This window comes from Ovis aries, chromosome 10 (assembly GCF_016772045.2).
Source record: "Ovis aries strain OAR_USU_Benz2616 breed Rambouillet chromosome 10, ARS-UI_Ramb_v3.0, whole genome shotgun sequence".
Classification (NCBI taxonomy): domain Eukaryota; kingdom Metazoa; phylum Chordata; class Mammalia; order Artiodactyla; family Bovidae; genus Ovis; species Ovis aries.
The window spans coordinates 84,481,839-84,509,818 of record NC_056063.1 but is presented as its reverse complement, the minus strand read 5'-3'; the positions used below and the strand labels follow the sequence as shown (position 1 = coordinate 84,509,818).

The 27,980-nt window shown below is 55.7% G+C and overlaps 1 protein-coding gene across 2 annotated transcripts in view; it reads right to left on the bottom strand.

Moving 5' to 3' along the window:
* Positions 1-27,980, bottom strand: part of COL4A2 (collagen type IV alpha 2 chain) — a 157,970-nt gene that overhangs the window by 18,112 nt on the left and 111,878 nt on the right. For both annotated transcript variants that reach the window (XM_027973787.2, XM_027973788.3), the window contains 19 exons: positions 27,732-27,767; positions 25,273-25,314; positions 24,346-24,444; positions 21,715-21,750; positions 21,097-21,147; positions 19,962-20,006; positions 17,808-17,861; positions 17,007-17,073; positions 15,685-15,795; positions 15,146-15,295; positions 11,465-11,557; positions 11,062-11,219; positions 8,086-8,158; positions 7,894-8,000; positions 6,693-6,894; positions 6,290-6,349; positions 4,731-4,787; positions 3,972-4,079; positions 1,498-1,719 (listed from right to left, as the gene is read on the bottom strand). In XM_027973787.2, coding sequence (XP_027829588.1) covers positions 1,498-1,719; positions 3,972-4,079; positions 4,731-4,787; positions 6,290-6,349; positions 6,693-6,894; positions 7,894-8,000; positions 8,086-8,158; positions 11,062-11,219; positions 11,465-11,557; positions 15,146-15,295; positions 15,685-15,795; positions 17,007-17,073; positions 17,808-17,861; positions 19,962-20,006; positions 21,097-21,147; positions 21,715-21,750; positions 24,346-24,444; positions 25,273-25,314; positions 27,732-27,767 — 1,771 coding nt within the window. The remainder of the gene's footprint in view (positions 1-1,497; positions 1,720-3,971; positions 4,080-4,730; positions 4,788-6,289; positions 6,350-6,692; positions 6,895-7,893; positions 8,001-8,085; positions 8,159-11,061; positions 11,220-11,464; positions 11,558-15,145; positions 15,296-15,684; positions 15,796-17,006; positions 17,074-17,807; positions 17,862-19,961; positions 20,007-21,096; positions 21,148-21,714; positions 21,751-24,345; positions 24,445-25,272; positions 25,315-27,731; positions 27,768-27,980) is intronic.

Sequence of the window (27,980 nt, the reverse complement as noted above, 5' to 3'; positions counted from 1 at the left end):
GCTTTGCAGGTGGGAAGGAGTCAGGGAAACACACAGAAGCACAAAGACAAGGGGGAAGGAGCTCCCGCTCTCCCCCAGAGCCAGTCACTACCATCCTGCTTGACTTCTTTCTGGCCTCAGTTCCCGTGACTAGACATGCAGGAGGTATTTGCGGAACGGACGTCTCACTTCAAGCGCGGTTTTCATCTAGCTTTTCTCACTTGATGTTACATTTTGAGCATTTGGCCACATTTTAAAATGCTCTTGACAAGCACATTAAACAGCTGTGTAGCATGCTGGTCTGCCCGCTGCTCCTGCCAGGGATGGTCGAACAGACGTGCAAACAGTTTCCCCAAACTGACGCTTCGGAAGCCAGAGCTTTGACCAGACAAAATCCTCTGCCTAGACCAGCAAGTCATCAAGGTGATGCTGAATGTGGGAATCCCCCCCAGGCTTGCTGTTTTCTGTGGTTTCGCTCAGACTTTTTGAAGTCTGTGGGGAAACAGCTACATTTAAAAAATCTAGGCATCCTTCAGTGAAAGAGCTCAGGCAAAGGTTTTATACTCTGATTGCGGCAAGGTGGGCAGGCGCATACTCCTGAGGGTGGGGCCTCCGTCTGCCAGTCAAGAACCCTCAGTGTCGCTCGTGAAGGATGCCCACTGGTCTGGAGGCCGTTGCAGGGGGGATGTCATGTCTCACACCCCGGAGGCAGCCTCGGTCAGCCTGGGCTTAGACGCTGGGCTGAGGACAGCGCAGCTGATGTCCTAACAGCTGATGCCTCTCTGATGGAGACCCCGAACGGCCTGGCGGTCACCCCACCCACTCCAGCAACACAAGCCCATGGAAGTCTGCGCTCTGGGCTCTCGGAGCCCGTTTTGCATAAACTGGACATGGAAGGCTTTGGGTACCTTGTTCACACAGCAGTCAACAGGCACCCTGCCGCCTTGCTGAACACGCACGGATGAGGTGGTGAACGTCACGTTTTCTAAACCCATCCCTTTTGTATCCCACACCTTGAGCTGCGTGCCAGACCGTCTGTTTTCCTCGCAAGCCCTCTCTGAGCACGGCCCGCCCCTGGCTTCTTCATGCCAACCGCACCCGTCCTGCAGCGGCGGGCCCCACACCGGTTTCCGCCCGCCTGGGACCAGTGCAAGTCTGTGGCCGGGGGGGAGTCCGGACCACGCAGCTCGAGGTGAGTGGTGGATGGGCAAAGCTTCACCTGTCGCTTCCCATTATTCCCATCCCTCCTCCCCATCTACAGAGGAACTGATTTCCATGAAACTGGCCCCTGGTGCCAAAACGGCTGGGGACCCCCGGTGTACACAGCACGGCGATCACTGCTCTAGAACGTTCTGCAGGAACGCCAGAACAAAGAGGACAAGCAGGACGGAGACCCATGGTCCCGCGGGCGGTCCTGGGCTCCTCCCCAAGCCCCAGGAGGGATTCTCGACCCCGACCCCCGCAGGGAGCCTCGGAGCAGTGGCCCCGCGGCCCCTCTCCTCTGCCTCCGTGACTCACCCCTGAAGCCAGGTGGGCCTCTCTCTCCGGGAGGGCCCTTCAGTCCGGGGCGTCCAGGCAGTCCAGAGTCTCCCCGGGGCCCGGGCTGGGCCCCCAGCACTTCTCCAGGAAGGCCCCTGTCCCCTGGGGGCCCAACTGGCCCCGGTAGGCCGGAGGCGCCAGGGAGTCCATCCAGGCCGGGGGGGCCCACTGCGCCTTTGGAGCCGCGGGGTCCCATGAACCCTGAAAGGAAACACAGGGCGTCCCCACAGGCAGAGGTCAGCATCAGAAAGAGACGGGAGACAGCAGGGGTCTGGTGTGGGAGGTCGGCTCGAGTGCTCGCCGCATCTCTGGTCTCGAACCCACACAGCCCCCAAGGGTGTCCTTCTGCCTCCCCGAGTCTGACCCCAGCCCTGCACGGTAGCTAAGGTGCACCAGGGGGCGGCCGGGTCAGCGCTCCCTGGACTGAAGCCCTCAGCATTCGTGGGTCTGGGGTCATGAGCAGGGAGGTTGTGGACACCAGCGGGCAGGCCCGAATGAGGAACAGGCTTTCACAAGCACTGTGACCTCCTCCAGTCTGAGGAGGGCACATCTGACTCACTGGCCAGTTCCTGCCGTTTAAGCCTGCTCGGCTGGGCGTACGAACTGCGGTTCCTAAATCCCCTTCGTTTTCAAGGCAAGAAGGTATTAACATATTAGCATCCTAACCGTCCTATAGGCTGATGCTACGATGCCTTTATGGGAGATGAAGCTGCATTCGTGCTGGGGTGGGAGCACTTCTGAAGGAGAACGTGACATTTTCTCTTAAAGGCAAAATGCTTGTAGGTTTTGCCTCTTTGCTTTGTATTTACATTTAAAGTTGCACTTGCTCACCTACCAGTGTTTACAGAATCCTGTATTTGGGATGGACGCTTTTTCTATAATAAAGTGTTATCATTTGTGAAAAAAGAAAAATGAATTAGCATCCTCTCAAAACGATTCACACTTCACTTCAGTGCACCCGCTGTCCCCAAAGGGACAAAGCTGTAAGTTCTCAACATCCCAAGTGGGCGGCAAAATGTGGAAACACTTCCCCTTGCTTCTCTCCAAGGCCTTGATAACAGACCCAGGGGGCAGGCCTCCTAGCTCTGCAAACCACGGAGCAACACAATGTGAAAGGCACGGTCCCTGTGGCCCGGGACACTGACTCCAGGAAGAAGGCCCACCAGGGGCTGATCCTGAGCTGAAAACTTAGGAGTAGGGCAATTGGCCGAGTACACGACAGGGGAGGGGCACAGCTCAGCTATTCTCTGCTGAACACGTTTGCTAAGGGTCTGCATGTAAGGAATCCACTGTTCTGCGTGAGTCCGGACACCCGGAATGTTCTGTTTGGTTCCTGGAGCTTGGTTGAAAGGAATGCTGGCAAGCTGGAGGGCAGTCACAGAAAGGCGGGAGATTTCTGTGGGGACAGATATTGAGTGATAAAAAGAAATGTTGGCCTTCCTGGTGCCGGGTCTGCCCACTTGCGAGATGTCTATGGGGCGTGCGGCCACCGTTTTGCCTTGTGGGTGAGGGGTGTTTACGGAGCAGAACCACTGACTCCAGAAACAATCAACAGAGACCTGCTGGGAGGCAGGTTTCATTCCAACCGAGAGCTTTCTAGAAGTAGGGAGTTTTGATGTTTCACCAGTGTGGGGCGGCGAGAGTGGCTCCAGGGAGCCTAGGAGAGGATGTGGCCCGGATCCTGCAGCGCATGTCTGGCTTGCGGGGGGTGGGGCTCAGTGAAACCATCTATAGCTTTGTTCAGATAATACGATTCCCCAGTGCCACGATTCCCTTGGTGGCCCTCTGCACACCAAGTAACGCAGCTGGGCTCCCGCACCCCCTCCGAGCCGGGACCCCAAAGGGACAGCTGTGTCTGGGGTCACTGAGTCGTTTTCCAGGGTCTGTGGACACGCAGGCAGGTACTGCCAACTCCTGCCCACTGTTCATTACTGGAAGCACGCGCGTTTCCCGCCATATACAGCTCAAGGGTTTAAGCTCTTTCAGCCACTCAATGGCTCCCATGATGCTTTGCTGGGTCAAATGTAGATGAAATGGTTTGAGCTGCTGACTCAGACAAGCTGTAAACCGCAGCGCAGACAGGCAGTGCCGTGAACAGCAAAACACAGGTGTTCTTTGCGTGGTATACAGTGAGCAATCAGCAGATCAGATATCGGCGATGAGGGCTCAGAGGGTAACTTCACCTGTCCTTAGATTGTCTCAAGGCCACCAGAGAAAAACCTTTCTGCCGACTTGTCTTTTTCTTTTTTTCCATGTAAGATCTGTAAGTTTCTTCCACAAAAGATCAGCGATGAAAAGGGAGACATTTTTTAATTTCCCAAGGACGAGCAAAAATTGTCATCGAGCATGTACTGAGTTTCTAAATGTTAAGACAACGGAGCTGGAGCATCCAGATTGTACACACAGTCCTTCCCCGAACCTACGGGGCCGAGCGGCATCCCACCCTGACTCACCTGGGGGTCCTGGGAATCCCTCTCGACCTGGATCTCCTGGGAGACCCTTGAGCCCTGGCACTCCGTCGGCTCCTGAAAATCCTGGAACTCCTCTGAGGCCTTTGGCACCTAAATGACCCAGGGAGACCCAGATACATGTCAGAGCTACGAAGAGACCCCAGCAGGAGAGAGACAGAGGGGGTCAAGGCTGGCCCCTGACCCCACACGGTCTCTTAGGAAACTGGGAAGTGATTAGCCCAGGGGACATCAGTCCACAGACAGCACCCCTGGCACCTGACAGGGCTAAGTGTGGGTCTACACCAGCAGCTGAGGGTCACTGAAGACCAGCCATGGAACGTCAGTCTATACCAGAAGCTGCGTGCTGTTCACACCTCTCTCCTCTCACCTGACGGGTGTACCTTCTGGACCCTGCTTCCCCGGGACCTGCTGAGAACTGTCTCTGAGCCCGCCCCCTGGGAGTGGTCAGCACTCGGGGGCAGCAGCCTTGGCGCCTACGTGGGGTCCAGGGCCGACAGGCCTCTCCAGGGCTTGGGCAGGGAGGGTCATGGAGAGCCGTGTGGACAACAGGCTCAGGGTTCAACTCGCTCACTGCAACGACGAGCGCAAGCCAGCCCCCCGCAGAAGCAGCCAGCGTGCAGTACTGTACCGAGAGCCCAGGACGTCTGGGCAGGGGGGGCACCAGAGGTGGAGAAGGAGGGCCAGAGAGGGGCAGGGAAGGTGGGGACGCTCCGAGCAGGGCGGGAAGGACTTTTCCATTACCTGGGGGGCCGGGGAGACCGGGCTGGCCTGGGGATCCCTTGGGTCCTCCAACACAACCTGCCAAGACAGAAGAGGGCCGTTTTAACCACTGTGCACACCCAGCTTCATGGCATCAGACGTTGCTAAGGTCAAGAGCATCGGCTGTGAAAACCTGATTGAAAGATCAGGGTGATCTGATGATTCAATTAATCTCGATGCTGATGCAACTTTAATTTCACTGTGTAACGCAGTCGTAATGTTAATATAAAATGCAAATGAAGGCAGTCCCATCGGAGGCTAACGGGGGCCATGCTGGTGGGGGGTCCCCCTTGTCAGGGCAAGTCAGCCTCGTTCATCTGGTCCCCCCATGCGTGTCAGCCAGTATGGATGCCTTTCTTTGTCTGGAAATTTCCACCGGGGATGGAGGAAGACTTCGAAAGGTGCTCTGTGACTTTGATCACGTTCAGAACGGCCACGACTTGCTGCTGGGTTGTGCATACGAGACCCGGCGGTGGCCGCCTCTGCTGGGGACACCACGCAGGGGTGTTTTGTCAGGCTGGGGGCCTGCGCAGGAGCAGCGGTTCTTTGAGAGGCCTTTTGTCCGTCGGCCTGGGATCCGGCAAGGCTCCTACCTCGGCCCCATCTGTCGGCCATAGAGGAGCTGTGGGCTCCCCTGCCACAGAAGCGGTCCAAGGTGCACAGACGGCCAGCCCAGGTCATCAAAAGTACGGACCCTGGACGTCTTCAGGGGGCCGGGCCTCCAGCCTGCAGAGCCGCACCCCCAGGGCCTTCCTGGCGAGACTGGCCAGACCGCTGGAAGCTCCAGGGTTGCTGTTCCCGCCCTGCACCCTGGCCCGAGGGCCTAACCCACCTGCACACCCTGTGGCGGGGCCCACAGGCCTTGATGCTCTTCTCCAACCCCAGCCTGCATCTTGGGAGGCGGCCCCAGACCTCGACTCCCACAGGCGAGCCACTGCCACCCCGATGTCCAAATGGCCTGCCAGCTTCTTCGACTCTGAAAACCTCACCCTCTGCGCTCTGCTCTTCCGGTCCTGAGCGTGCGCCCCCTGGACCTATCCCTCTGCCTGGCCCCCCTCCTCAGCTTCTCGGCCCCCCGGCTGGAGACTTCGCCTGTCTGATGGCAGCCGGGTCCACTTCTGGACTGCCCCCGCCCCTCCACGGAGCCAGGGCCACCAGGCCTCCTCTCTATATCCATCGGCCCTGCTCTCTTAAGCACTCACTCACGGCTGGACCAAAGTCTTCTCACATGTGGGCCGGATCCTCACCCTGTTTAACGGGTCAGTAATGCACAGCTGTCCTTCACACACATACAGACACATGTTCTGGGTGAGAAAGCACTTGTTTATCCGTTGAGTCTTACCGACCCTGTAAACAGAGGCTTCATACTGTAGGGGCAACTTGGTGACACGTGGTCATCCCCGGCCCTGCCCTGGCTTCTAAGGCGAGTCCGCACGTGTTTCTACTCTGACAGTGGTTCCGTGCCCCCGGTGGGACCCCCGGCCGCTCTCCACGAGCACAAACTCTATCAACAGTTTCTAAGGGTCCTGTCGTGACAGTACCTGGCTGGATGGTCTCCTGGCCGTCTGCTCCGATGGGTCTTTTCACACCCGAGTCACAATCTGGGAGAGAGATGTAGCGACAGGGTGAGGCGATTGTGCAGCAGTGGAGAGTGCCTGGCTTATCTGTGTGTGCACGCGTGTCTGTGGTGGTGGGGAGGCTGGGGCGGGCGGGGCACTGGAGGCCCGTTTCTGAACTTCGTGCTCAGCCTCTGTGCGTCCAGCACGGGTGAGGGCCCGCGCTGGGTCTGAAGACCCCGTGGCGGGGTGGCGCGCTGAGACCTGCGGTAGCAGCACAGCCCCCCGTGTGACGCCCCGCCCTCCCCTCTCACGCACGCTGGAGAAGAGCCGCAGGTGCAGAGCAGTGTCTCACGACTGTGAAACAGGCGAGCCTGGGCCCCCGTACCGGTCTGTCCTGGAGCGCCGGGGAGGCCGGGAGGCCCCGGGAAGCCTGGTGGTCCGGGCAATCCAGCATCGCCTGGGAAGCCGCGCTCGCCTTTGAGGCCTGGCAGGCCCAGTCCTGGGGGGCCCCTCTCCCCTGGAAGGCCCTTCGTGCCGGGGGCTCCTGGTTGGCCCGCGTCCCCTCGGGGGCCTTTGATGCCATCGCCCTGTGAGAAATGCGGAACATCTCTTATAGCACATGGAAGCCTCGAAGACAGCCATCTTGCCAGGCCCACTGCCGCGATCCCCGAATTCTGCGCTATGGACACGGGGGGGCAGAAGACAGCAGGGAAGAACAGGAACCCCAGCCACAGTCTGGCCAGGTCACAGAAATAAAGGACAGACGTCACAGCAGCCATGAACAAGACTCTAGAGGATGGGAATCTGAGTACTTTTCCTTTCCAAGCTCTGCTTGGACCCGCATTCTCAGGAGGAATTCTTTGAGAGAGCAGTTAGGCAGAGATCTGGCTAAACGGGGCAGGAACACGTTATTTTATCTTTAGGACTTAGCACCTGTGACGGGTCTCTTATTCCCAAGGGGCAGTACAGTGGCAAATGGGAGGAAGTCTTTGGACGAGAAAGAGCAGCGAGCTTGTTAGAATAAGTAGAGATGGTGGGACCAGCAGAGCGGAAGCGGGAGGCAGAGAGCTCCCCCACGTCCAGTTCACTGCGCTCCTCGGGCTGGGATGAGCTCGGAGTGGGGAGGAGGGCTCTGGTGTCCGCGGCCACCTGCCCCTCGCCGTCCGCCCTCCGTCTTCCCGCAGAGCGGAGGCTGGGGGCTCTGCCTCTACCACACACTCTTGCCACACGGGTGTGCATGTGTTGCAAAAACAAAGTTGTGTGTTTTACAAGCAATCCTGGAAAAAGGGTTCCCCTCTCCGTCTAGGAATATTCAGCTGGAAGAGGGGGCAGGTCTCTCACGCTACATCACAGCAGGAGGAATGTTTATTTCTGCTTTTTCTTTCAATTCTTCCCGCTGGGCTTGGCTCCAACCCCAATCACTGTTTCCTTAAAAACTGTGATTCCTGCTCATCAAAAGGGGACAGGTTGAGCTGGGAGGATGTGGTGCTGGTGAGCACCTCCGAAGCTCAGGTGTGTAAGAACGTGGCTGACGGGGGTGAGGGCTGAGCCCCCTCTCCGCTCCCCTCACCCCCCGAGGTACTCACGGGAGGGCCCGGGAGCCCGTGGAACCCATCGAGCCCGGGTGGTCCTGGGATGCCGTCGGTACCTTTCAGCCCTGGCACGCCGGGGACGCCTGGCTGGCCCCGCTCACCTGCAGGAGGGGCACGGCGTGAGTCTACCCTTCCAGGCCGAGCACAGGGCGAACGGCCTTAGACCCGCCGCCCACAGAGACTCACCTTTGGTGGTGATGGTCCTGGAGTCTCCCTTCATCCCTTTGGGCCCGGGGGGACCGACGTTACCAGGGGCTCCCTATGGAAACAGACACACATTTCCTTCTTTCTCCACCCTGGTCGGGGTCTCCGAGAAGACAATGACTCCCGCTCATACGACTTGAGGGCCTTTACCTGGCATCAAGCCCAGAGCCGGGCACTTCTGTCCGGACTGCCCCGTGCCACCGCTACCAACCACCAATGGCCACGGGACACTTGAACGGTGGAACTCAGATGCTGACGGCACAATTTTAAGTAGCTAAAACTTAAGGGACATAGCCACACATGGCTGGATGCAGAAAGTAAGGACCTTGCCACTCAGCGTGTGGCCTGCAGGTGGGCAGCCCCGGCCTCCCTGGAAGCTTGTCAGGAAGGCAGACTCTCAGAGCCCGGCCCAGGGCCGCAGAAGCGCCATCCGCAGTCTCAAACTCTTTAACTTTGGAGAAGCAGTCCTCTACCACGTCTTCAAGGCTGCTAACTCAACTACAATTTTGTAGAATCTGGGCAAATAGTAAGCCGCCAGGTATGAACGATGGATCTTTGTGATCATTCAGTATTGAGCAATAAGGGTTATTTATTCTATAGCTTGTCCTCCTAACTGAAATCAAGGTGGGAAAAAAAAATCATACTTTAGAGACAACTCAAGTTGGGGACATTCACATTTGAAGCTGTAAAGTCTAGCTTGGGTCTTTCAGGGAGCAGAAATGAGCAGACGAGCATTTCAGGATGCATTCATGGTCCGTTAGTCAGTTTCAGCACGCCAGAACTCTTGGCTGCGGCTTGTGGGGTCTAGCTCCCCGGCCAGGTGCGGAACCTCGGCCCCTGCCCCGCGAGTGCAGAGTCCTAGCTGCCTGACCACCAGGGAAGTCCCAGGATGCACTTTATGTGCGTGATACGCTAGTCTGGGGCAGCTCCTGGTTGCTGGTATTTGCAAGCATATGGAAGCTTTAGGCGTTGGTTTAATTAAATGGAATGTTTCAAATGACATGTTCTTTTCTCCTTAAAAAGCCCACAGAGACTCCACTTATCAATCTTGTTATTTGCAGGAAAGGGTCACATTCTCTCTGTATCTAGAACAAAGTCTCCCACACAGGCAGGGCGTGGCTAGGAGGCGCTGGGCAAGCGGATGGACTCACGGGTTCATTTACTAACCGACTTCCGTATTTGAGGCGCTCTTGCAGATCCTATCAGTATAGATATTAAACCACAAAAAAACTGTCTGAGGCTCTCCTGCTGCAGATACATAAGCGTACAATCAAACGCAAGATGTGGCTCAGTGGTAAAGAATCCGCCTGCCGACGCAGGAGACGCGGGTTCATTCCCCGGGTGGGGAAGATCCCCTGGAGAAGGGAGTGACAACCCACTGCAGTACTCTTGCCTGGAGAATCCCACGGACAGAGGAGCCTGGGGGGCTACAGTCGATGGGGTTGCACAGAGCCGAACACAGCTTAGGACTGAACAGCAACAAAGCACAGTGCCTGGGACGTGTGAGCGCAGGTGCCGCGGGTGTGCGTGCAACAGCTGCGGGAAGCACATGCTCCCGGAAGAGTTTAGACACTCCATGTGCGTAAAGCGAGATCCACCAGGCTTCTCGGATCGCTCCATCGCTTTCCGAAGAACTGAACGTCCTACCAGTTCCGCCATTACTCAGCCTGGATTCGCACCATGCACACGCTTTCCGAATACTTGAGCCAACTTCCACGCGCTTAGCCAGGATTTGGAGATGATGGCATTTTTAAACTAGCAGGAAATGTAGCGCCTACTACGTCCGGTTGGATGGAAGCACTTGTCTTCTGGGAAGCCCCAGAGAATGGAGCAGAGCGGGGCTTTAGACCCCATTTTCACCCGCAAAGCTCCCTCAGCATGACGCAGTCTGAGCAATGACCCTCTGCACCCGCAGCTTGAGGGGCCGCCTGCCGCCTGCATCTCGACACCGCGCCAGGTGGTTCTGAGCATCCTTGGCTGGGGGTCCTGAGCAAACATTCCGCTACTGCTGAATATACAAAATGCTAGACTTTCCACTGTATAAATGTCCCGCAGTTCTCTTTTTAACTAAAAAATAAATAAAAAGTAGTTTCTTTGTTTCCCCCTAAAATTTGCTTTGAAATCACGAGTGAGTTCAAACCTGCCACAAAGAAAGACCTACTCTGGACCATCTGTTCTTAGGGTGGGAAATGAGGCCCACTTAGCTGGAATCCACAGGCAGAAAATCCCACACATTCATCCAAAGTACATTCATGAGTTACTTGGACGTCTCGCTTTTTATGGAGTGAAGGGAGCCTTCATAAAACACTAAATCTGAAGTATAGACGGGTTTCTTCGTTTGAGATATAACTCACAGAAGATTAATCATTTTAAAGCACACAATTCAGGGTGTGGGTTTTTTTTTTTTTAGTATTTTCACAAAGTTCTGCAACCATTGGTCTCACCTAATTCCAGACCATTTTCATCACCCCAGAAAGAGCCAGTCCCTCCCATTCTCCCTCCTTCCAACCCTCGGCAACCACCGACCTACTTTCTGTCTGAAGAGCCCTGTTCTGGACAGTTCATAGGAATGGCATCACGTAATACCTGTTCTGCCGTGTCTGTCTTAACTCACGTAGCGTTGTGTTTCTGAGGGCACCCCATTGGTGTGGACACGCGCTTTCACTCTCCCGGGTCTGAACTTAGGAGGGGACTTTCCGGGGCATGTGACACCTCTATGTTTGACCTTTCGAGGAAGCATCAAGCTGTTTTCCACAACGGCTGCCCCACTTCACGTTCCCACCAGGAAAACATTTACGTGTCTCTGGGAACATGCAGCTTTTTTTGAGCGGTGCCCTGGGTGTGTAAAGTGTTGCTGGTCTAGTGTGTATGATTCCGTAAATGAAAGCTGGGCAGGGGGCACGTGGGGTCAGGTGTCAAGGTCGTCTTGTCGGTCTCATGGTGGAACTGGTCTCTCACCTTGAACCCGGAGAACCCAGGGAGGCCGTGCGGGCCGGGGTCTCCTTGGCTGCCCTTACTGCCAGGCTGCCCGTTGGCACCTGCAAAGCCCTTGGGTCCTGGCAGCCCTGGAGGACCCCTGATGAACTGATCTGCACATCTGCAGTCGCCGGCGTCACCTGCAATGTGGGGGAGACGCGGTGCCGTGCTGTTCATCCACGACCCGCAGGCACAGTCCTCCTGTGGCCCAGGGGCTGGGCTGGGAGGACCGCACCGGGAGGACGTGCCCACTCTGGTCCTCTCACCCCTGGGTTCGGGGGGGGAGAGGGGTTGGGGGTCTTATCTCCATCTCAGAACCAGCGGAGGGTGGGCTGTCGCAGGAGGGCCAAGCAGCGCCCTGCCCCTCACCCCCAGCCAGCCTCACCTTTCCATCCTTTCTGTCCACGAGCCCCTGGGAACCCGGAGGAGCCCGGGAAGCCCCCACTTCCTCTTGCTCCTTTCAGGCCGAACAGAAAACCTGAGGGGAAGACCCACAAGGACGGCACGTCAGCTCAGCCCAGGGCCGGCCGTCTGCTTCCCGCGAGGGAAGGTTTACAGCTGTATCTCCCAACAGACGACGACCACCCCCCGCCCAACTGCAGCCCAAGCGCTCTCAGAAAGACACAGAGACTTCCTTTTTGTGGCCACTGCTTCCAGGGCTGGAAAGACATGTGAACACCTGTGATTTCAGTTTTCCCATTAAAGTCTGGAAATAGACATCTTTACTTTTCAGAAAAGTTTCAATTGTTTTTAATCACGTATTTTACTTACGCGTCAAAGACTTGGGATCACCATGACCTCTGGTTCCCAGAGAGACAAAAACCCAGAGCAAAACCAGACCATGAAAGGCGTCAAGGGGAGCTCTTCCCTGCCCTGCCCCGGCCTGGAACAGGTGAGCCTGGGCACGCCCCTCCCTGCAGGCCCCAGGGGCTTCCACACCGGGCGCACACACGTCCACACACGCACACGTGTGACCGTGTGGATAACCTGTGACCCACCCCCTCCTCACCTTCCCCCTTCACTAGGATGGGGACCCTTCAGGTGTCCTGCCCGTCTGTAGGGCTCTGACCATTGCCAGCGAGGACATCTGAGCTACCGTGTTAAGAAATAGACTCTAAAGCCCAGAAAACGCTCCGCGTTCCGCTCGATCGGAGCGCCCTCTCGTGGTGGGAACGAGGTTGTACATTCCCGAGAAGCACCAGGGCAGGGTGCTGGCGCCCAGGCTCGAGGTCCCGCGTCGGCGGGGATGGGCGAGGCCCCAGCGCAGGGCCGTGCTGGCTGGGCTGGGGAGGGGAGACCCTGAGTCCAGCTGAGGGCTCACGAAGCTGGAGATGCCTGTGAGACACGCAGCGGAGACAAGGTGTCTAGTTAACTGCGGGGAGGAGTTTGCGGCTCAGCGTGCAGGACTAGGCTAGGGCCGTCGCAGCAGAATCCAAACGAGAGAACAGAGTGCCAGCCCAACAGGCCGGCAGGACCTAAACAGCCGTGGTTGCTCGCCAGCTCTTGCTGCTCACAAGCACTGGGAGCTGGCCCTGTCCTTCCCGAGGTAATCACCCTCTGACTCCATACAGACGGCACTCTGCACCAGGCACTCCCCCGCTCCACACTCTCTCGCAGCATTCTGCATTTCAGAGGGAAGGTCGGGGGCCGATAGCTTCAGGGACACTGGACCCGGTTCCTGAGTTGCCTGATGCCAGCTGTGGCCGTTTTGAAACATCGCAGGAAAAAAAAAGAAAAAAACCAAGACCTTCAAGAGGCTATAAAACCCCTCCCTGTTCTTGAGAAAGGGGGGCGGAACAGTTCTCCAGGCGCTAGCCTGCTGTGTTTCCCCTTTGCCTGGCAAAAATAATCAGGCACTCTTTTCTATTTCTCCCAAACTGTCTCTGTGTTTCTATTTGGCATCTGTGGACAGGGAGCCAAGATTCTGGCAACGGGGACGCAGTTGGGGACAGCTGGTACATCACGGTATTAAACTCTTGTCAAAGCAAGAGTCTGCTGGGTGGAGAGATATTGGCAAGGAATTCCATCCTCCATGGGATGGTGGAGGGGAAGAAGGAAGACCCAGCAAAGGAGCCTCAGAAGGAAGGGGAGAGACAGCGAGCCAGGGGAGAGTGTGTGGAGGGGTGCCGGCCGGGGGGCTCTGATGGGGCAAACGGCACCCAGCATGGGCTCCATGGGCACTGGGGACCAGGTCAAGAGCTTGTCAGCCTAGCGGTGGGCTGAGGGCTTTATGCTATGTCTCCAGGTTCGGATGCGTTAGGAGAAGCTAGTATTACGGGGAGTTATTTAACCATGGATACTTCAGGGGTGCTGGCTTTTAAAACCTCAGACAAAGACATCGTGGGTGTTCTTCACACTGTTTGAAAGTCTAGCCAGAAAAGACACTCTGGGGCTCTCTGAAGGTGCACCTCCCTCCTTCCTTCCTACACTGCCTTTTCTTCATCTGATAAATTAATTAAATTAATAATTGCAAGCGAGTCCTAAAGAACAGCAGTGAGCCTCTGTGATCTTTCCCACACGATTTTCCCGAAGTGGCCGTAAGAGACCTGGCCGTGCCCTGACTTATTCTAGAGCTCAGTGGGGCTGCGCCAACAGTTGGCCTGGCTGACCGAGCTGCAGCTGGGGGTAAGCAGACGCTCGGTTCAGAAAGAAAACTGCCTTCATCGTTTGCTTTCGCTGGAACCGCGAAAGATTAAAAATTCTGGTTTCCATCAGTAGCAACACAGAAAACCTGGTGAAATGCAGATAACAAGAACAGAATCCAACAATTCTGTTCCAGGGGAAAGGCTGGAGAGCTCTGTGGGACTCAAGATCATCAATATTAAATTATGACTGTTCACAAAACTATTTTAAAAGGCCATTATGCTTGACTACTTTTTGTACAGGAGACTGCTTCTAAAAAGTGATTTGGGAACAATGTGTCTCATGGGGTAAAATGAATACTTCAAGGAGAACTTAAGTTGTGTGCTCTTAAACTTTTAAGTTGATAAATCTATCAGACACCATTCCATCTATGTTATAAACTCCTTTTTCAGTTAACCATATGGACCAGAAATTAGTTCACATGTTTACAGATGACTTCTGAGTAAGTTGTAGATTTACTAAGTAAGATTTATGAAGCCAGATGGTATGTGTTTGTGTCTTTATCGAAATGGAATTTAGTTACAGGAAGGATGGCAAGGTTAGCCTTCAATCACCATCTTTTAAAGAGGCATATTTGTATGCTTTTATTTTTAATACATCGTGTTCTGTTGCCAAAAAAGGGAAAAAGCGACAGGCACCACTGACTCAGGAAATGCAATGCTTAGCCATGATCACAGACGGTACAGGACTAAACATTACTGTCAGGGTAATAAAACACATCAGTGATCACACTGCTCAAACCATTTGGCAAATTCCAGGGAAATATCTGTACCGAAATTTTTCAAAAGCGTGTAAGAATCTGATTTTTGCAGTTGAAGGGAAATTGGGAACACAGAACCAGAGTAACTCAGAAGACAACCTGGAACCAGAGAAGTAACTGCTGCCTTCTCTCCTCAAAGGAGCAGGTACCAATGCGCTTCTCACGCCTCCGAAAGGTTTTCTTCTCAAGAGACAGCAAAGACAGCGGCAAAAGCCTCGTCTCTGAATCTGCCTTTTAGCTGGACCCCCACACACTGCTGTGCTGTGCTTAGTTGCTCAGCCGCGTCTGACCCTTTGGGACCCCTCGCCCAACAGCACAGGGGGCCAGACGCCGTGCTTGTCCAGTCTGAGGACTCAGATAGTCCGTCTGAGCCCCCCAAGCTGCTGTGTCTCACCACAGGTGCTACAGCCACTCCTGGCGTCAAGCGTACCCTCCGGCTCGAGGGGGCCCAGAAGGCAGAGCCTCAAGTCTGCCCCACGGGGGTCCGCCCAGGACAGGCGGCGGGCACGGCGGGCCCAGGATGACCTGCCACCTCCTCGCCCACCACCCGCCACCTCGTCCACAGAATTATTCAGCAGAAAAACCCCACTGAGAACGCGGCTGCGACCAGGCCCCTTTGTCCAGACGTCAGCATGCCCCGCCCTTGACTTTCCCTCCACTTACCGTCTGGGCCGGGCGGTCCTGGGCGCCCGGGGGGACCCCGGAGCCCTGGCTTCCCATCGGCTCCTGGGGGGCCGGGGTACAGCGCGGGGAAACCACGTTCTCCTATGAAGCCTTTGGGTCCCATCTCGCCCGGCAAGCCTCTCTTCTCATCTGAAAACCCAACAGCGAACACAGCCTTGTGAGCCCCCGGGATTCAGCCACGGGGCTGCTGTGCCCCGAGACCCCTCTGGACCCGTGGTTTACGGCCCAGCCAGCGACGTAAAGGGCGATGCCGCTGGTGTATTTCATCAGCACCGTTCCACTTTACAAAGCCCCTCTGCCCTCCCCCAGAGGCCAGCCCGAGAGCTGCTAGAATGCTTGGACGCCTGTGCTCCTCCCAGCCAGCGACAGACAGAGCCGCGCGCGGTGCCGTCGGCAGCGCGTGTAGCTTAGGACACAGCGGCTCTGTGACCACATCCACATGCTCGGGCCGGCGAGGGGCAGGGCTCGCGGGAGACCCGCGCGCACGTCTTAGCTTCGAGGCCACGGAAGCTCAGTACCTTCGTCTCCGATAGTCGTGCCCGGCCGGCCTGGCAGACCGGGGTCTCCTGGCTCCCCGCGGGCTCCTGGCTCCCCGGGGGCTCCTGGGGATCCAGGCTCACCTCTGATACCTGGAACCGAGACAGACACCCCACGATGAAAGGACCACTGTCCAGGCCTCGGGGCAGATGTTCACAATGGTTGGAGGTATAGGGACTGATGCCCTGTCCATTGCATGAGGCACGCGGGGTCCAGATGTTTCATCTATGGTGGCCCCGCCTTCAGGGAGCTCATTCTTAATTAGATAAGGTTGATCATCTGACTCTGTGCAACCCCATGGACTGCAGCCCACTAGGCTCCTCTGTCCAGGGGATTCTCCAGGCAAGAATATTGGAGTGGGTTGCCATTTCCTCCTCCAGGGGATCTTCCCCACCCAGGGATGGAACCCACGTCCCCTGTATTGACAGGCAGATTCTTTATTACAGCCAGCCGGGAAGCCCAAACAGGGTTGACAGAAAATTCCTATAAATATTATAGAACGAGACAGGCCCAGAATACCAAAACAATATAGGGAGGCTTCAAAGGACGGGAGGGTTATTCGGGGGGAAACTCTGACTTCGAGGGACCACGGAGAATGAAAATAATAGTGGGCAGCATTTCTGAGCTCGTGAGTGTGCCGGCTCAGTGCCACACGCTTGACCGACACTTGAGTCCCATAGAAGCGCGCCTGGGCAGCACAGCCGCCGAGTCAGAGGGCAGAGGCGCCAGGCTCCAGAGGCGGCCTGACAGCTGGCACAGGCAGGGGACGGCGGAGGAGGGCCAGGGCAGGGCGTCCAGGCGCAGGGGAGGGCGGAGGAGGGTCAGGGGAGGGCGTCCAGGCGCAGGGGAGGGCGGAGGAGGGCCAGGGGAGGGCGTCCAGGCGCAGGGGACGGCGGAGGAGGGCCAGGGGAGGACATCCCGGGGCACGTCAGCCAGACAGAAGGCTCAGAGTGGGCGCACCCAGAGCTGGAGCAGAAACCAGGGAAGGTGCTGGGCCGTGCCCATGGAGGTCCGGCGGGCACGAGGCTGGGCTTCCGCGGCGCTGCTGTGGGTGGCAGGGCCAGAGCCCATACGAGGTAGGCCGGAACAAAAGCCTTTCCCAGAGGAAAGCAGGGGGCGCTCCGTGACACCCCTCTTATCCCACAGGGAGGGAGCGTTCACGGGACAGGTTCTCCGAGGTTAAGTGCTGAACAGCATTTCCCTTGTTTTGCTTAGAAAGTCTTTCCCCCGAGCTCACGGCTCTGGGTCCACAGCAGACAACAAAGCCCGCGGGATGTGAGCGCGAAGAATGAACGGCACAGACCTTTGGCCACGGAAGGATGCGGGGAGTAGGCCGGGAGGCCGGGGGGGCCTGGGTTGCCCATTTCTCCCTGGAGAAGGAAGACAGGGAAACAAGAGACGGTGAGCTGGCCTCTTGGAGCTCTGCACCTGAAGGCTGCGTCCAGATCCGAGAGGACGACAAGCCGGGCGGAGGCTGCCGCCCACACTCCACGCCCGCGCTGGTCAGTCCAGCCTCCCGGCTGCCAGCCGAACACGCCGGCAGAGGATGGAGCGGGCAGGGGTCCCTCTCACCCTGAGACCCCTGCCAGACACCAGGAGTGTCCAGGGGACCGCCTGCCTCCAGGCAGACTCCTCTGCGTTGACGGCACCACTGGATCGCCTGTGAAGGTGAGCTGGGGGTGTGTGCCCACACCCGATCTAATACCATCTGGATGGTGTGCCCACACCCGATCTAATACCATCTGGATGGTGAGACCCAGACTCCACGAGCTGCCTAGACATCTCTGAGCCTCGCCCGCCCCAGAAGGCCTGGCTGTGAGCCCTCTGTCCTCATCGGTGGTGCCCCGCCTGGTGGGGTACGCCCCCCACCTTGCTAGGTCCTCTGATAGCTGGAGCAGCTGCACCCTGAGTCCTCAACAGCCCCTGCCTGCCCATGGAATTATTCATGGGAACCAGGGGCCCCCACCTGCTTGTTACTACAGTGTCCGCCTCTCTCAGCCCCCTCCCTGCTTCTCCGATGAGGGTGGACAGGAGGTGATCAGACCACCACCCGGAGGAAGGAAGTGAAAGCTGCCCCCACCCCTTAGAGGAGACCTGAGCCCACCTTGGGTCCTGGCAATCCGTCAGGGCCTTGGTATCCGTCCAGTCCTCTGCTTCCCTGCAGGAAAGATGCTTGGTGCTTATTTTATCTCTAAAATATAAAGGCGTGACCACAGTATATTGTATCTAACAAAATCAGCTGTCCCTGGGATTCTCCAGTCAAGAACACTGGAGTCTGTAGCCATTCCCTGTCTCCAGGGGATCTTCCTGACCCAGGGATCGAAACTGGGTCTCCTGCATTGCAGGCAGATTCTTCACCATCTGAACCACCAGGGAAGTCCAGGAAAATCAACAATAGTTGGTTAAAATCACCTTCTACCCACTTGGCATTCAATTTTCCCTCACTTTAGTTTCAAACGTGTCTTTTAAAGTTGCTCTGTTTGAATCAGGATTCAATAAAAGTCTAACTACGGTGTTTGGCTGGGAGGTCTCAGCTTGCTTGCTTCTCCTTCTGTCTTTTTAGTTCCTTTTCCTGTGGCTGTTGAGGAAACCAGGGTCATTTGGTGTGAACACCCTACATGGTGGACCTGGTCCACTCCATCCTCTGGAGCTGGGCCCAGGGGCTCCTGGACCCCCGGTGGTCTCTGGACCGCTAGTGGTTGTTAGGTCCTGGGCCTCCTTAGGCTCAGGTTCGTCTTTTGAGTCAGATGTGTTTCTTGGAGGGTCCTGAGTCCTTCCTGCTGAGTCACACACATCAACTGCCCTGATGTTTGGACTTCAAGACTGACCAGTGTGGGTAGAGTGTTGGCAACTTGACCCACCTATCAAAACCAGCTCCCAAGGCGGGTTCTGAAAATTTTTAGTTAATTCCAACTAGAAGCATGAAGCCTCTTCATTTAGAAGCTTTTGCTCTTGACTTAAAAAATCTCTAATTGTAATGATCACATTTTAATTCCCTTGAATACTTATTGAAAGGCAAGGTTTACCCTTATGGGCTGCATTGTATCTGGACAGGTATTTAAAGCTTTAAAAAAAAAAATCCAGAAATTTAGTCCTTCTTGCAAAAGAATATATATGCTAAGGCTCCGTAAAATCAGAATGCCAATGGGATAAAAATGTGCGTTATTTGATTACCTTACAGGATATTTTGAAATCCAGGAGCATGCATGCTGAAAGTTTGTTTAGAATGAACTAAGATTGGCTTAATTCGGTATTTTATGCTGGGCCTCTGGTTTAGGCAGACTCTCTTTCATACTAAGTGAAGACTGGAAAGAGAAGGCAAACTTCCCTGATATTAAAAGTGACCTCCTGCCTAGAGGAGGAGGTCATGACACAGCCCAGAGACTGGATGGAGCCTGGAGGGACCGTGGTGTCGGTGACCAGGCATGCTGACCGAGCCGTGTCCAGCGAGACACAGCCAGCCCCTCAAACGATGCTGCCCGCGTGGACGTGGAACTCCCGAGGAGTGCTGGGTGGAAGATACGCGTGGAGAGTAGCGCAGGGACGTTCCCTTTCCCGGGTTAAACTGCAGGCACGTGAGGACACATGCCCTTCCTGTACGAGCCCTGGTCTGATGGGCGCCCGGTCCACGGGCCCAGGGGTCTGCGGCGGGCAGGGCCTCAGGGAAGACAGTGAACGGTGAAAACAAAGGCGTCGTCACTATAAAGACCTATTTATACGTCTTCTCTCTCATAAGATCCGGCATTCCGACAGCCCTACGCCTGATCCAGGTTCCTGAGGCATTTCTCACCAAACATTTGCTTCCTACAAAGGGGACCAAAAATCTGTCCGTGGAACCCGGCGTAAAGACAACAGACTGGGTCGTCCCTGAAGACCCAGTGTCAAAACGTGAGCGATCAGTAGATGAAGGATGCGGGTGGACTGTTGGCCACCACGCCGGCCACCTTCGTACAGGACACTGGTGACGACACAGGAAGGGCCAGACTGGAGGTCCCGGGGGCTGTGGCCTGCGGGGGGAGGGGCAGGCGATGGGCGGCCTGGGGCGGGAGGGCCCCCGTGCTGGCCTGCCAAACGACAGAAAATGCGAGCGAGCTCCGCGCTTCAAGGATGACCGGGGAGGCATCGTTTCTGCTGCTGCAAATGTGGGAACTTTTAAAGGGGGGGGGCGTTTTTTTTCTGGGATGCCCCCGTCTTCACATGCGACCTCTGTGAGGTGTCTCAGGCCCGGAGTAGGTCGCATTTCACGCCTCAAACTTACTTTCTGTCCCGGCAAGCCCTTCTCACCGTCGAAGCCGGGGGCACCCTGGATTGAAGAGAAAACAGAAGCGGTGATAGCTGAGGACATGCAGTGACCTTTCCTGGGCACGGTCACGGCACCTGCCTGGGCTAAGCAAGTAAACGCTTTGCTATGACAATACTGACACCATCTGAGCTTCCTTCTCCTTCCTGGAGGAGAGGCATCATTTTAGCGACACTTTCACCTATTGCATCCTGGCTATGACTTAGAGAAACGTGGAGAAACCCATAAAAACAGCACAGTCAAAACAGCACAGCCAGAAAGTGCCCCGCACCCTCGTGCTCTCAGGGTCTTCGTTCTGATTTTTGGAGACTGACACTTGTCCTTGGGGTGGCTGTGGCCCGTCGCCCCAAGGCCAGTCTTTTTTCCTAGCCTCTGTCTTTGCCCACCGTTTCAGCTCACTGTGGGGTGGACCTGGCCAGCTGACTGAGCTCGGGCCAGTGGAGGGCGGTGTGCCCTCAGGCCAGAAGTGACAGGGGGCAGAGCCTCCTCGAGAGACTCCCCCCCCCACCCCATCTGCCCCACCCGGGACATCTTTCTTGGACTCTCGGGGCAGCAAGAAATTGACTTTGTTGTTGGATACAGCCTCCGTTTGTGTTACCACAGAGTCATTCAGGCTAATACAAGCAGAAACGCGTCCGAGTTCCGTTCACATCCCTCCTCTAAAGCGGGGAGCACAGTCTTAAAACCTCCAGTTACTGGGTGACAATGACATGTCGGTCAGCGCAGGCTCAGGGTCGTAGCCGACAGCCCACGGAGGGGCAGGACCCTGACAGCGAGCGTCGGGGATCAGGGGTGTGGGGCAAACCTCTGTACTTTCAGGTCCGTGCTGCTGTGAACCGAGGGCTGGGGGCTCCAGGGGTACAGACTGTGATGCTACAGCCGGCCTCGAGGGCGCACTGCACACACTGGCAACAGAGCCAGGGTCTTACAACAACCATGCCGAGCAGGGCCTTTGGGGACCGAGAGTCAGTGTACGGTGGGCCTGCAACACATGCTACTGTGCATCAGCTGCACTCCAACAAGAAGTGGAAGGAAAATAAAGCCTTTTTAAACGCCGGACGGTGCAAAGCACACACAGGCGCAGAAGCTTTACCCGTGGTCCCGAGAAGCCCATGACGCCTTCTTCTCCCTTCAAGGAGACGCCCTAGGAGAGAACAGAGAGACCACCCTTCACGGTCTGCCTGCTTTGGGGGCTCATTCTTAGTGTCCCCCGATGTGGCCAGCCTGCCTCTGCCTCTCCAGCTCCACGCAGGATGGGCTCCTAGGACATCTGCAGTCGGCTGGGATGGTCATCCGCCCAGCATATCACCAGTCATTGTCCCCTGGTAAGGGGCAATGGGGAGGACTGGAGATTTGGGGGCAGGCGGGACCCAGATCAGGGAAGGCAGAGCGGTGACATGGCTGGACCCTGGCCAGGAAGCCGCCACCAAGCCCGCCCGGCCCTTCCCTCCAGGGCACTGCTCTTCTGAGCAGTCTGGGCTCATTTATGAACTTCAGAAGAGGGTAATCAGCCGGTGCTGACTCTGCAGAAAGACGGCATCCTGACACTGTTTTCTGAAAAACCGTGAGAAACGGTCACCCTTTCCTGCTGCAGACGAGTGGTCTGGAGACCAGGGCTGTGGGTTGTTAGGCCCCGGACAGTCTGACATTGTGAGGGGGCCCCTGAGGATGCGGGAACCACGAGAAGAAGCATCTTTATTCCTTGACTTACTATTCTCCCGGGTTCTCCCTGGCTTCCTTTTTCACCCTGTGAAGATACGAAAGACAAGAAATGCTCATTAATTCACGAATACTATTTAAAATGGATCAGGATTTATGACATAAGGTGCAAAGTATTTTATACAACTGCAAACAATGACTATAAACGGATTGTAACGAACGACTCCCTAAACCTTGCCGCTTCAAAATTCAAGGGGGAAAATGTGCTATTTCTCTTGGGTTTTCACAGTATAGACACAATTGTGTGTTATTCTGATATGACCGCAAGGCTGTCTCTTTTCTGCCTGTGAGTTTCCCTCAGGGCCCACAGTGCAGGGGCACATGCTGGGGGACAGCCCCAGTGATAAGAGAGAGGCTGTCATTTGAAAATGAAATAGGGACAGATCGTTCAGGTGAAAGAGGATAAGGCGGTGGGGGGCGGGGCGGAACCCTCTGAGGACGAGGCTCATCAGGAGCGAGTTAAGGTCCTGAGCGAGAGTGGCTTTGGAAAGCAACGCCAGCTTTATTTCTTTCAGAATAATCTTCTGTCTTTGGTTTTGGCTGTGCGGGGTCTCCACGGCTGCACGGGCTTCCCTCCAGCGGTGGCGCGCCGGGCCTTCTCTCTAGCTGCGGTGCTCGGGGCCCTCTCTCTGGGGGCGGCGCGCAGGGCCTTCTCTCCGGCCGCAGCGCGCGGGCTTCTCACTGCAGCGGCTTCTCCTATTGCTGAGCGTGGGCTCCAGGGTGCGTGGCTTCAGCAGCCGCAGCTCCCGGGCCCTAGAACCCAGGCTCAACGGTTGTGGCGCGCGGGCTTAGCTGCTCCGAGCCACGTGGGGTCTCCCCCACCAGGGATCAAACCCGTGTCTCCTGCGTTGGCAGATGGTTCCTTTCTGACTGAGGCACCAGGGAAGCCCGTGATGTCATTTACATGATCAGTTTCCCCCGTTTCGTAGTCTAAAATGGGGACGGAAATGCAGCGATGGGTCCGTTCAGCCATCAGTCCTAGAACAGCTCCCAGGATTCTGCAGTCCCAGACTTCCCCTGCAGGCTGGCCGGGCCCAGCCCTGGGACCTGTTCCCTCTGCAGCTCAGTCCAGTTCAGTCGCTCAGTCGTGTCCGACTCTTTGAGACCCCATGGGCTGCAGCATGCCAGGCCTCCCTGTCTATCACCATCTCGCAGAGTTTACTCAAACTCATGTCTATCCAGTTGGTGAGACCATCCAACCATCTCATCCTCTGTCGCCCCCTTTTCCTCCTGCCCTCAATCTTTCCCAGTATCAGGGTCTTTTCAAATGAGTCAGTTCTTCGCATCAGGTGGCCAAAATGTTGGTGTTTCAGCTTCAGCATCAGTCCTTCTGAATAGTCAGGACTGATTTCCTTTAGGATGGACTGGTTGGATCTCCTTGCAGTCCAGGGGACTCTCAAGAGTCTTCTCCAACACCACAGTTCAAAAGCATCAATTCTTCAGCACTCAGCTTTCTTTATAGTCCAACTCTCACATCCATACATGACTACTGGAGAAACCATAGCTCTGACTAGACGGACCTCTGTTGGCAAAGTACTGTCTCTGCTTTTTAGCATTCCCTCTTAGCTGCAGAGAACAAGGAAATGCGATTCAGCCGCCCGATGATCTCAGCAGGGTCGCGCCTGGTCCGGCCTCACTCCACCCCAGGCTCCTGTCCTGACACTGGACGGGGGCCCTACCCTGCTGATGGTCAGGTGCCCCCAGGAGCCAGAGTCCCTCCTGGGTCCACCCTGATGACCCTGGAGGCCCTGTCCTGCCTGGTGGTCCAGGGCTGTCCTGCTCGCAACCCGGCTGGTACGTGACCGTCCTCTCTGGGCTCACAGCAGCCGCTGCCCAGGCTGCCTCTGTCAGCGGTCAAGTCGCTGTAACGCCGCAGCTGCACAGACTCATGTCCCCTGCTGTGGCGGGGGGGGGTGGTGGTGGTCCACCCTGCCCTCTCCCGTCCACCCCCCAGCATTCACACTCCATCTTGACAGATGCTTGAGAGACAGGGATCAGAGTCTACGTTTGGGATTTTTACTTTGGCTCCCGTGACCTTTTATGGTGCGTCTCACCCCAGCCGCCCCCCTGCCGCCCAGTGAGGTCAGTGCTTTGGTCTTTATTAAGCACAAAGGAACCAGAAGGCTTAGGACGGGTGAACAGTCTGTTTGAGTGAATGAGTGATGGAGAAGGGTGTTAATTTTTATTTAGACTCCAAGAGGACGCTTTTAATCAAACAAAACATTAACAGAAACTACAAGAGTCAGAAATCTGACTTTGACCCAGAAAGCCCACAGGGACGCTCCATGCCAGCAAAACGCAGGCCTTCTTTTGCTCACACGGCCCCGCATCCTGGCAGTGAGCTGTGCTTCGACCACTGGCTACGTGTCCTCTAGAGACTGAACACGGAGCTGAGGTTCTTAAATGGATCCTCGTGTTGGTCCCGATTCATCATGATTACAAACAGTGATACTGAGACGCCTGTGAGTGTGCTCGGCGCTTTCAAATACGTAATTTGCTAATTCCGTGGGGAGGGCATTTCCACTTTGAATGTGACTGAATAAGACCAAAGAAAGCCACACCTTTTCCTCCTCCTCCTGTCGGTTCCGATGGGAACACGGCCATCTTGCCGCAGCCCCTTTACCTTATACTGCTCTGGGAGAAGCTCGTATCCCGGCGTGGGCTTCTCGACGTAACCGTTGTCTGGTGGAATCCCGCCGGGTCCCTGCAGCCCCATGTCTCCCTGTAAATGGTTTAGCAAAGCAATTGTCTTTAGATCGAAGGACACGATCGAGGCCGAATAAAAGCACAATCCCACCGCATACTGCTGCTTCCGTCTTTGCGTATTACTTATCACACGTACATCGATTTTAGTAGCGTTACAATCATAAGATAAAAGTCGTATATAAGCCTGGATGGCAGCGGGGTTTAGGGGAGAATGGATACATGCATACGTATGGCTGAGTCCCTTTGCTGCCCACCTGAAATGACCACAACATTGCTAATCGGCTGTACCCCAATATGAAACATTTTTAAAGACGTAAAAACATCATATAGAATAAAATGATAGTAAGGTAAAATTACTTGATTTCCACTTGCATTAATGATCTTTTAGAATTTAGGCATCTAAGCTGTTTAGCTTGGTCACAATTTGCGGCAGCATTGGCTTCTGTGGAATTATCTCCTTACGATGGATTTCTGTACAAGGAAGTTATTCGGTCTGTGTGCCAAATGCTTCGGTGGTTCTTGCTGCGTATTATGCTGCTGCTTTCTAAGACTGGTGGTCAAGACATAAATCGGAACGGGCGTCCCAGGCGCCACTAGACATAAAGAATCCGCCTGCCACTGCAGGAGGCGGAAGAGGCGCGAGCCAACCCCTGGGTCTGGAAGAGCCCCGCCTTACAGATCCTAACCACCACTGGAGCCCGCCTGGCCGCCTGACACTTCACAATGGCTGTTCCCTTTCACACGGGGTGTTTGCAGAGCACCTCAAGATAAAGCACAAAACGGAGCATAAAACTTTAGGACGAGCTGCCAGTGTTCCTAACTCAGTCTAGTAAGTTTCCTTTACCTTTTCGCCTTTTTCTCCATAAAAACCAAGTCCTCGGTTGCCCTGAAAGACAGATGGCTTCTGTAAGTTCAAAGTCAACGATCGCAGTGAAATCAAAGTATTTTTTTAGAAAAAGAAACCTAATACGTATGTATTTGCAACATCACTGGACAACTACCCTTCCTAATATTCTGGCTTCAGCTCCCAGGAACGAATTAACACAGGAGGAAAAGACACGCCTTTTCTTTTTCTATTTCCGTATATAAACGGTGGAATGAAAGTCTGAGTCCAGATACCACATAAAATGAACAGAAGCAAATCATGACGCTGTACCAGTTGCAGGAAGCGGCCCCTCATGCTGTGCTCTGAGCATTCACTAACACGAAACCTTAAGTCACAAAAATTTTGGGTTCATAAAAACAATATACTAGTGTTTTAATAAAGCTCTGCTTTTAAAGAATTTGTATTTTGTACTTTGAGCAGAACCTGAAAAGCAGTGGGCTAAGAGTTGTTTGTCACCCCTGGGGACACGTTGCCACTTGCTCATATCACCTATATATTTTACTGCTTAATCCTGATGACCAAGAAGCTGACTGTTAGTGATTTCCTCCTTGCGGCCCCGGGCTTCGACAGTCCAGGGCCCCTGCTAACTGACTGCTACCTCTCCCGCAGTCCCCTGGACTCCACGGTGAGTCTGGACATCACCAATGGGGAGAGTGTCATCTCCTCGGGCCGAAGCCTCACGGCGAACAGGTGATGGAGCTCAGGTCAGATCCCAGGTCTTCCGACTCTACAGGTCGGGGTCTCAGAGTGTCTCCTTGGGTTCTGGCCCCTCTGGGCTCGGAGCATAGCTGTTTCCTGCCTGGGATCCCAATCTGAGGACCGTGATTCATACTCTCCTCTGCCTCAGGCTTTCTCATTTTGGTAAAATAATCCTAAATGTCACAGAAAGATGTCCTAATTCTCTTAATGATGGTGTTCTTTGGGTTTAGCCAAACTTTTCATCACCCTTCCTGCTTCAGAGGCAGGCCGGGAAGGCGCCCTGGCGAGTATTTGACAGTTTAATGACAGGAGCATCCATGCGTGCGTGGGAGGGCTGACCGCCCGCCAGGTGGGCTGCGGGACAAACCACGCACAGCTCAGGAAGGCCCATGTCCTCTGACTGCCCACGGCTCTGCTGCCTTCCCGGGGCTGCTGTCCCCGCCGAGACGCGGGGTCCCGTGGGGCCCACCTGATCTCCACACCGCACAGCCCCCTGCCTCTGATGCCGAGTTTCCACAAACAGAAACAAAGCCTTTCATTAACTTTTGCTTTCTCTTTGCTTCCTTCCCACCTGGCTGGGGAGCTGAAATCAAAGCACAGAGACGCAGCCAGGCGAAATGAGAATGAGATCTGCTTGGGACCCCGACATCCCCCTGCCTCGCAAGCCGGTGTCCAGGGCACCAGGAAGTGACCTGCTGGAGGGCTGGGGCTGTTTGTGCTGCAGCCAAGTGGGGATCTGAGGCGACCCCGGGGCTCCCCGCCTCGTCCTACATCCGTGTCTCTTGGCTCTGGACCGTTCCCAGCCTGCCCTGGGCGGACGGACGGCGGGGAGCCGGGTGAGGGGGGCGGGTGGGCAGAAGCCTTAACGAGCTCCAGCCGCAGCCGGAAGCTGAGTCAGAGATGATGGGAGCTGGGGTTGGGGTGGTGACAGCTGAGGTCCCTGGGCGGCAGGGAGATGGGGTTTCTGCAGGGTAGGCCTGGGAATGGGCGGCCCAGGGAAACGTCCTTGGCTTTACGCAGGCCACAGAGTGGTTCTGAAATGTTCCTAACGGTAGCCCAGTATTTCTGACTCACGTTGGGATTTGACCAAATACATCCCTCGCCAGCCTCCTACGGCTTGTCCTGGACATTTGTTTAACTTTCCCAGGTCACATTAAACCCGAATTCTGCCCACGTTCCTAACAAGCCACCGACTTTGCGGTGCTCCAGCCCACTGAATCGTCTTTCTCTGATGGAAAGAGGACAGTGTTGGGCCAGAGCCTGGCTTGAAGCTCCCTGAATACACCCCCAGAGGCTGACAGCACGCTCTGGGAGGGCCCACCTGCACCCAGGTAGGAAGAAGGCCATCGGCTCCCCGCACAACTCCAGCTCTGTCTTGTCCCATCTCGTGAGAGAGCACGCAGTGGGTGAGCAGGGGTTGTCCCCGACGTGCTCTACATTTCTAATCATGCATTCACCGGCTGGACTTTCATGCGGCCACAGGAATGCTGTGTGGTTTGCAGACAAGAAGTCATTCCACGCATCCACTTACTTAATGACTTCACGCATGGATTTACTCTTGGAGTTTAGAGCCTTGCCTTATAACTCTACATACAGTCCTCCTCATGAGACAAACGATGTACTTGTCAGCCAGGTAGTTCCACGGTCAAGAAGGAGACGCAGCAACATGCGAGGCCCTGGTTCCCTCCCCCTCACCCACCGCGCCCCCAGTAACTTACTGGCTGTCCTTTGGGTCCAGGGGGTCCAGGTGGTCCCTGCACAAACACAAAGAAATCTCTCAGCTGTTTTCTTTATCCCAGGACCCAGATGACATCTGCTCGGGAGCCCTGGGAAAGCTGTCCGCTGTGTGTTTGGCACACCGGGGAGGATGTGAAGAGCCTTCCGGCGCACTCATCTCAGCAGGGACGCGGGGCTGGAGGGCGGAGGACGGGGGGTCGGGCCTGGTTCTCAGGGTCCGCTGGCTGCCC